At 40.3% G+C, this 9,909-nt stretch overlaps 1 protein-coding gene across 1 annotated transcript; it reads left to right on the top strand.

Moving 5' to 3' along the window:
* Positions 1–8,126: 8,126 nt before the first annotated feature.
* LOC311106839 (4-galactosyl-N-acetylglucosaminide 3-alpha-L-fucosyltransferase 9-like) lies at positions 8,127–9,197 on the top strand (the record flags this gene model as incomplete). The annotated part of the gene is made up of 1 exon (XM_084149212.1): positions 8,127–9,197. The coding sequence occupies one exon, from the start codon at positions 8,127–8,129 to the stop codon at positions 9,195–9,197; it is 1,071 nt and encodes a 356-aa protein (XP_084005338.1).
* Positions 9,198–9,909: the final 712 nt, after the last annotated feature.

Here is a 9,909-nt window from a genome sequence, read left to right as displayed (position 1 = left end):
GCATGTCCAGGTCCGTCTGAAGTTTGCCAATGACCATCTGGATGATTCAGAGGAGGAATGGGAGAAGGTCATGTGGTCTGATGAGACAAAAATAGAGCTTTTTGGTCTAAACTTCACTCGCCGTGTTTGGAGGAAGAAGAAGGATGAGAACAACCCCAAGAACACCATCCCAACCGTGAAGCATGGAGGTGGAAACATCATTCTTTGGGGATGCTTTTCTGCAAAGGGGACAGGACGACTGCATCATATTGAGGGGAGGATGGATGGGGCCATGTATCGCGAGATCTTGGCCAACAACCTCCATCCCTCAGTAAGAGCATTGAAGATGGGTCGTGGCTGGGTCTTCCAGCATGACAACGACCCGAAACACACAGCCAGGGCAACTAAGGAGTGGCTCCGTAAGAAGCATCTCAAGGTCCTGGAGTGGCCTAGCCAGTCTCCAGACCTGAACCCAATAGAAAATCTTTGGAGGGAGCTGAAAGTCCGTATTGCCCAGCGACAGCCCCGAAACCTGAAAGATCTGGAGAAGGTCTGTATGGAGGAGTGGGCCAAAATCCCTGCTGCAGTGTGTGCAAACCTGGTCAAGACCTACAGGAAACGTATGATCTCTGTAATTGCAAACAAAGGTTTCTGTACCAAATATTAAGTTCTGCTTCTCTGATGTATCACATACTTATGTCATGCAATAAAATACAAATTAATTACTTAAAAATCATACAATGTGATTTTCTGGATTTATGTTTTAGATTCCGTCTCTCACAGTTGAAGTGTACCTATGATAAAAATTACAGACCTCTACATGCTTTGTAAGTAGGAAAACCTGCAAAATCGGCAGTGTATCAAATACTTGTTCTCCCCACTGTATATATATTTTATTTTATACCTACAGGGGTTGTCAAATTCCAAATCAAAATGGCTAATGGTACATTTTATGGCCATCTTAAAACAATTATTAGACTTACAGGGGTTAAACACTATTATTGCACACATTGAGTCCATGCAACTTATTATGTGACTTCTTAAGCAAAATTTTACTCCTGAACATATTTAGGCTTGCCATAACAAAGGGGTTGAATACTTATTGAATCAAGATATTTCAGCTTTCCATTTTTTATTAATTAGCAAAAACAATTTGAAAAACATAATTCCACTTTGACATTATAGGCTATTGTGTATAGGCCAGTGACCAACAATCTCAATTTAATCCATTTTAAATTCAGGTTGTAACAACAAAATGTGGAAAAAGTCAAGGGGTGTGTATACTTTCTGAAGGCACTTTATGTACAGTATCTTCACAGTCAGGCCTACATATGAGTAAAATAAAATAAAAATAAATAGGTCATTTAGCAGACGCTCTTATCCAGAGCGACTTACAGGAGCAATTAGGGTTAAGTGCCTTGCTCAAGTGCACATCGACAGATTTTTCACGTAGTCAGCTCAGGGATTAGAACCAGCGACCTTTCGGTTACTGGCACAACGCTCTTAACCACTAAGCTACCTGCCGAGTACTTAAAGGTAGACTCAAGCCTCATTCACATTACATCTGAGCAGTCTGTTGCGATGCGCCGGATATCATTCATTTCAATGGGGACTGTCCGCAACGGAGTGGTATAGCAGCGCTCCCCTTGTGGTTGAAGGCTCGGTTGCGAAACGGATGCCACATACTTAAAAATGTTCCAAACTGAATCGTCTTTAGTGCAGTCCGGGGAGAACAACTGCCCCCTCTTATTGAGGATTTCAAGTTCAAGGCCAACCGGGGTACTGCAGGCAATGTTTTCAGAAAGCATTATAGTCAATAGGAGTATGGCGATCTTCGTGGTCAATATTCATGGGTATACACAATTTTTAGAACAAACTCATGGTGCCAATACTTACTTCTATTTCACCAGATGTATGTCCTTTAACCAATTATTTTAAAATCGCACATAGAAGAAGTTATAGGGGAAATGTGCAGCCTGCAGTACCCTGGTTGGCCTTCAACTTGAGATACTCAATGAGCTGGGGCAGCACTGAGCTAACCTGCAACATCACTTCCTAGAGCAGCTCAAATTGCACATGCAATGTTCCCAAAAACTCCTCCATGAAACAAGATGGCAACACGCCAAAACAACACTTCCTGGTCTTCAAAAGCACCACTGAGACTTCACATAGGAAACAATAGGTTGATGTCATCGATGGCTTTATGGGATAGCTAGCAATTTGTAAACAATTACCCATTCCTATAAGTGAGTACTATTTTAATAGTAATGTTAAATAATACACATTGGCCATTAGGCCAATTATATTATGACTGTTGCCTGCTGTTTTAATTTATTGTGATGGTAATGACGCTTGTTTTTTAAATCATTGTTAGGTGGAGTTCGCTAGCTACAGTGTCTTCAACCTAGCATAGCTTTTAGCTAGCTAGCTGCTCTGTAAGCTAGTTTGACATGCTAGAAAGTTAGAGAAACAAGTTGAGGAAAAAGTAACTAAACATAACATGTTTTTTTATCACCTGGAACAATATGTGTCTACTGTCTTGAATGAAAAGGTTATATTTTGCAATCTCCCAAAATAAATGCGATCTCTGACGAGAGGCTCTCCTCCATCTTGTCTTGCATTGTGAAACCATATGCTCTCCGTCCAGTAACGGAATGAGATTGCATGAAGATCACGTACGTCATAATGAAATACGTCACGATGTGTACAGGCATCAGCTAAAAGTATCACTGTATATAATGGGCTTGTTCGACATTGCAGCCGACAGTGCAGGCGACTGCCGACTGACTGATCTACAAAGAACCTTGCATCATAAATAACTACTCATTATTATTTGTAGATCATTCAGCCAGTCACAATTTACCCATGATACATTACGGTTTGATCCTCTCGAACACGGCCATTGAGATGAGCGAAATGCAAGACTTCGCTCTCACACAGTCACACACAGTATCTGCATATGTGCATGGATACGCTTCACGCTGTTACAGCGTGGTAGCCAGGGGACCAAAACAGTGGAGAAGTGTAGCCTCAGGCTTCAGCACTCTTAGTTGTTGTGGAAATTGACCCACTATGCTGTTTACGTTCTGCATCTACGGCATATCACTGAGTCTACCTTTAAAAGTTATTTAATCTCTTTGCAGGCACCAATGGAGTCCATTTTGAAGAGGAAAATGAAAAGAATCCTAGTGAAAATGAAATAGCTCTGTCTGAGGATGGAGCAGGCTGACACTGGACACATCAGGGCTCACAGGTTAATCAGGGAGAGCAGAAAGGAGAGAGAGAGAGGGGGCAGAGAGAGGGGGGGGGGGGCAGAGAGAGAGAGAGAGGCTACAAGGACAGAGGCATTTTCCTGCAGCTGCTATATAGAGCACTGCATTCCCATTCCACTGAAATCTTCTCAAATGAGAAAGCCATGCTTATCTCTAAGGGGGATTTTGCAGAAATGAAAAAACTATCCTTTGGTCCATATCCGTAACCATAACCTAAAATAAGACCACAATGCAAAAAGTGAAATCTCAATATCTTATATTGAGCGATAATTCACTTAAAATTAGTGGGGGGTTTTTGTTTTTTTGTTACCAAGCTAAATTATTTGATGTCATTGGCAGATAAATGTATTTTTTTTTCACCTAAAAAATGCTTAATACAAGTCACTTATCTTATTTCAAGATATGTTTCAAGATATTTTACCTTATATATTGAAATAAGAATTACATTTATTAAGCCTTTTTTAAGTTAAAATAAGCAAAATAATTTGCCAATGATGTTAGATAATTTAGCTTGGTAAGAAAAAACAAGGAAAGAACACACATTTTAAGTGAATTATCACTCAATATAACATATTTAGACTTGCTTAGATTTCACTTTTTGCAGTGCATAATTGGTTCCCATGGGTAAAAACAGCTTATAAGAATGTATGTATGTGAGTCTAGACATCACTGTACTCGCTAGTCCAGACAACTGAGACTTATTATAGTGGCTTCCTTTTCAGACCTGCAATCACAGTGCTGTGATAGTGGTGTGATTGGGTTCATGCTACCATACGCCAGCTGCAGACGTCAATGAAAACACATTATTTGTCTTTTACTGCCATCCGGAGTCTGTACTTGGAAACTACACATTCATCCTTGGAAACTACACATTTTCCAAACTCGGGCAGGACCCTCTACCTGTTGTCAGCTGATTTCATCCTTCTGCCGTTGGAAATGTGAGACAAAATATCCACAGGAAAGTATTATTAAACTGACTTCAAAACAAGTCAGTTTTGACTTGGCTATCACGATTTGTTTGTTCATCACCAAGGCGTGAGCACAAGACACCATGCATATATACTACCCCAAAGTCTTGCATGCGTTTACATGTTTTTGCGCATGTGCCAGGTGATAATCTCTGTTTAATAATACTTCCCTGTGGATATTTCTTCACAAATTCCTACCTACAAAAGGACCAACTGCAAAGTGACAGGTTGATTACTATCTATTAGTTGCCCAATTCATTTTCAACAGCTAGCTTGTCCCAGATTGTGTGTCTATCAAACTGGGAACATCCCACTGGGCACACACTGGTTGAAACAATGTTGTTTTCACATCATTTCAATTAAATTACATTGAACCAACATGGAATAGACGTTGAATTGATGTCTGTGCCCAGTGGGATGTGTTACACAGCAGAAGCCCTGCTAAACAAAAGAAAAAGGATTCTGGCAACTTACCCCATGGATACAGAGGCTCACAAGAAGAGGGGACCTGGTTGCTGTTTGGAACAGGCTGTGAAGCTGTAGCTTTTCTGTATTCTGAATACAGAATATTCTCCAACATGAGTTTGAGTTTATTCAAGTCTTGCAGGCATTTGCAGTTTCTCCTGGAGGAACCAGACACCCAAGTTAAAAGTATGCAATGACACACAGGCTTAAATAAATCAACAAGTTTGAATTCACTTCAGTTGAAACATATGAATAGAGCCCCCACAGTAGAGGTGTCATAATACCCATAAAACCTAGCGGTCAAACAGGGAAATGGTTCCAATCATTTTTCCACCATCCAGTTTTCCATAGGGGATTTTAGAAAAACTTAAAATAAGGGCTGTGTTTCGTGTAGGTTTACCCTTCATAACCATGTAAATCTCTCGTGGACAAGGTGACTTATCAATATATTCGGCTCTATTTATGCTCAGATTCGATGATATTTAGCATCAAAGTAGACATCATGCAAGACTACAAATCTCTGCAAGCTCCTGCAACTCATCTCTAGCAGGCACCTTTGCTAACAGGTACATTTAAAGAAATGTAGCCAATTCATTCATTACTACATTTAGCTAACATTAGATAGTTAATCCAGAGAAAGTTACTTTTGCCTCCATTTGGCAGTCTCGTCCAGATCATGATGGCATTTGTAGTTCTTTATGATAGCCACATTAGCAGCTAATTAGCATTTCATTAGTTGGGAGTAAATACAGGCAAATATATTGATAAAAGTCACCTTGTCCGAGAGAGATTTACACGTCAAAATGTCACGCCAGGGAAAGCCTACACGAAACACAGCCCTTATTTTAACTGTTTCTAAAATCCTCTAAGGGAAAAGAACGATTGGAACAGTTTCCCTTCTTCTTCAATGAGGTTTAACGGCGGTTGGCATCCAATTTGATGCAATACCGCCACCTACTAGACTGGAGTACAACTCCCTTACATTTTGCTTGAAAAATCTAATAAAGAAATACCCTACCATCTAACACTACACTCACAAATTCAAAAATATTAATAATTAACACCACACTACTCCACTTTTTAAATATATTCATTCCTACCTCATGCCCTCAACCTGAAATGATGGGACATCACCACTTAACACTCCCTGTAACTCTTCTGATGTCAAGTCTCGCACACCCAAATACCACTCTGCAGCTGCCACCACAACCTCCATTTTCTTTGACTTACGTTCCATCCCTGCAGTACAATTAATAACCATTGCTATAAATGCTAAAAATCCAATCTTACTGAAACATATATCACTTGTTGGCCTATCCCTCTGTACTGGTACAAACCTACTGCTATCACCACTCCTCACCCTTGACCCATCTTCCTCTACTTTCTTCACTGCACTACTCTTACCCTGCAAACCTCAACCTGCCTCTCTCACACATTTCTGATCCCCAGCCCCATGGGCACCCCTACAATTAGCACATAACACTACTTTGTCTCATGCCCTTCTACACACCTTGGAACCTCCCTTGTACACACTGCAACCACATGCCCATAAGTTTGACACCTGTAACATCGTAATGTATTCGGCACATAAGCTCGTACAGGATAACTTGTATATCCTAACTTCACTTTGTCAGGCAAAGACTCAACTTCAAAACTCAAAATAACAGACATGACACTTCTGTTTCCCCACTCTCGCCACCCTGTTTGCGTCGCACCAAACGACGAGCATCACAAACACCAGGAATCTTCCCCTTCAGTTGGTCAACTTTTACATTTACTGCTACCCCAGTAATCACTCCTTTCAATGGCGCCCTTTTCTTGAGAGCGAAACAATTCACAATTCTTTCCCCCATTTGTTTAACTCTGAGCGCCTTCTCCCTCTGACCAACGGAAACACAAACAATTATCACTAGACCACTTCTGGTTACCCTCACCGATTCCACTATACCCAAAACCATTTCCCTGTTTGACCGCTAGGTTTTATGGGTATTATGATTCATACTGTGGTACTCTATTGGTGATCTTATTTATGCCTGTGAAGTCATGTTGGTAATTTCCCTCAATTTCTCCACACACAAACTGACTAATTGTCAGTTTTAGGCCTAGGCTTCTCTTGTTAACCTATGACTATGCTATCAGTAATCGCTTGAAAAATTAGGCCAATGCTTTAGTTAATGTAACTGAACAAACGCCAGGGTCTGGTAATCATATAGTCATTTAGAGATGTTTGTCTTTTTATTGTATTAAATGGGATAATTGCCAACTTTCTATCTGCTCACCACCACTGTGGTTTATATAGGGCCTACATGAGCCATGCCAGTCAACAGGTTGTTTTTCCTGACCTGGAGGAACCAGATAGATACCCAAATTAAAAGCGAATTCACTTCAGTTGATAAATGTATTAATGTAAATAAATTAAGAAGGCTAATAATAGGCCTGTGCTGGACATTCGATCCCTTTTCTCCCCACACAAAAGGCCTAGGCTTAATTTTCTGCACACAATTGTCGATTACTCATGATGTTGACCTATAACTATGTGATTTCTAATCCCTTAAAACATTATTATGATCAGACGCCAGAGTCCGGTAGCCTAATCATGTCATTTATTTAGAAATGTTTGTCTGTTTCGACAACCTGGCCCTGCTCTGCTCACCTCCGCTGCGATATGACTCTTGGGCGTGGCTCAAATTCAAGGCTCACAGGTTTCGCGTCTCTGGTTATTTGCTTTCTCAAGTTTCGAGGGTAGGTAGCACCTATTTTCATTATTATTAGAAACGACCATGTTTATGCAAATTGCCTTTATATTGTTTAATGTGTTAATTGTTGGTCATTTATGTTAATTGAGCAATCGCATTGTAGCCTATTAGCACTGTTCATTGACATTTTGAAAGTATACCTGTTTTAGGTTTGTGCCAGGTAAGGGCAGGTCCTATGATGTTAATATTGCTATTGGCCATGTTTAGGCTATTTTCTAAAGTAAAACTAAACGTCTGCATGTAGGTGGAATTGCCTTTTAAAACGTAGGCTACAAGCAGCAGTAGTATAATGAATAAGCAGCCTATTGATTAGATTATCCTCTGAGTTTCTCTAGCTATCCCATGTTCCCATTTGTTAGTCATGTATGAAATGAGTTGTTATAGGTCATTATTCATCAACCTCTAGGCTACTTATTTCATAATCTTAGCCTATGCATTGATTGTGATCTTGCATAAGTAAGCTAAAATATGTAGACCTGTTTCTATGTTGGACATCTGTGACTAGATAGTGTCAGGTTTTTGTGATATAAAAGGCTATAAGATACACAATCCATATCACCTGAGAAAATATATGCACTGAACCAAACCAGTACATTACTGCATTGTTTGTTTCATTATTGAACCAGTGTCATCAACATTGTTTTGAATCAAACTAATGACATTATTAATTTTTTTACAGAACAAAAATGGCGATGGCAACTTTTAACCGCTTAATGCGCCGACTTGTGACTGCAATCATTGCAATAGGCTGTTTTGCGACTGTTTTCCTCATGTATTTTAAATGGCAAAGTAATTGGCTTGCATCATCAACACTACCAATTCAGAAGGAAGAACATCTGGAAGCAAATGAGGTTAATAATAAGACCATTGTTCTATTATGGCTGTGGCCTTTTGGCCAGTCCTATGATCTGGACACATGCAGCCCCCTGTTCAATATTGAAGGCTGTTTTTTAACAGCTGACCGAGACCTATACAATAAGTCAAGTGGGGTCATCCTTCACCATAGAGACATAAAAAGTGATTTATCAAATCTACCACCATTGCAGCGCCCACCTTTCCAAAAGTGGGTGTGGATGAATCTAGAGTCCCCGTCACACACGTATAAAAACCCAGGTCTTGGAAATATTTTCAATTTGACTTTGAATTATAGGCAAGATGCAGATATTGAAGTGCCGTATGGGTCAGTTGTATTCAGCCAAGAGGAGGGGGAAGCTTTCGTATTGCCAAATAAAACAAAATTGGTCTGCTGGATTGTGAGCAACTGGAACCCTGACCATGCCAGAGCGAGGTACTACAATGAATTGCATAAACACATAGAGATACACACCTATGGAAAAGCCTTTGGAGAACACATCAATGATCAAGACTTCCTGGACACAATATCCAGTTGTAAATTCTATCTTTCGTTTGAGAACTCAATTCACAAAGATTACATCACTGAAAAGCTGTACAACCCACTAGCTGCTGGATCTGTGCCAATTGCTCTTGGGCCACCTAGGCAGAACTATGAGAACTTTGTGCCTGGAGATGCCTTTATACATGTGGATGATTTCCTCTCTCCCAAAGAGCTGGCTAACCATCTCACACTGTTACATACAAATGAAGAAATGTATCTGCGGTATTTTGACTGGCGCAGACATTTCAATGTCAAGAGGTCCCATTTCTGGGCTGAACACACATGTCATGCCTGCGATTACATTAAAAGACACAAGGAATATACAGTTTGTAATAACCTTGACACTTGGTTTTGGGGTTGACAGCTCATTTGCTTCTGCAATGTTGGGGTTCAATGTTATGGTATCTCATAAAACATATACGAAGCTGAAGAACATAAGCACATCCAGATTCTTTCCGCAGTTGCTGGAGTTTACATTTACATTCGAGTCATTTAGCAGACGCTCTTATCCAGAGCGACTTACAGTTAGTGAGTGCATACATTTTATTTTTTATTTTTTTCATACTGGCCCCCCGTGGGAATCGAACCCACAACCCTGGCGTTGCAAACGCCATGCTCTACCAACTGAGCTACATCCCTGCCGGCCATTCCCTACCCTACCCTGGACGACGCTGGGCCAATTGTGCGATCTCTATGATGGCAGTCTCAGACTGAAGTATTGGTGCTTTCAAGACAACTGGGAACTCGTGAAAAAATTTGCTCCGACTGGGAAAAAGTAGTTTTGAACGGTCATCCAACTCGAAATTCCAAGTCGCAAACTCTGGCATTTTTCTAGAGCTCCGACTTTCCGACCTGAAAATCACTGATGTCATGATTTGACCTAGCTTTGTTTTCCGAGTTCCCAGTTGTCTTGAAAGTACGGAAGTCCAGAGAGGACATATGAATAAAAAATACCTTGTTATGTCAAGATCACGACTTATTTATCTCAACACTACATAACAAAAGTTGTTTGTCGAGATCACAAGATAATTTTGTTGTGATCACGACCTAACAAAAGTTATTTTGTGGAGATC

The sequence above is a fragment of the Coregonus lavaretus genome, assembly GCF_964263955.1.
Source record: "Coregonus lavaretus genome assembly, chromosome: 31".
In the NCBI taxonomy this organism is placed as follows: Eukaryota; Metazoa; Chordata; class Actinopteri; order Salmoniformes; family Salmonidae; genus Coregonus; species Coregonus lavaretus.
The sequence above is the reverse complement of the archived record's forward strand: the minus strand, read 5'-3'. Positions and strand labels throughout refer to the sequence as shown.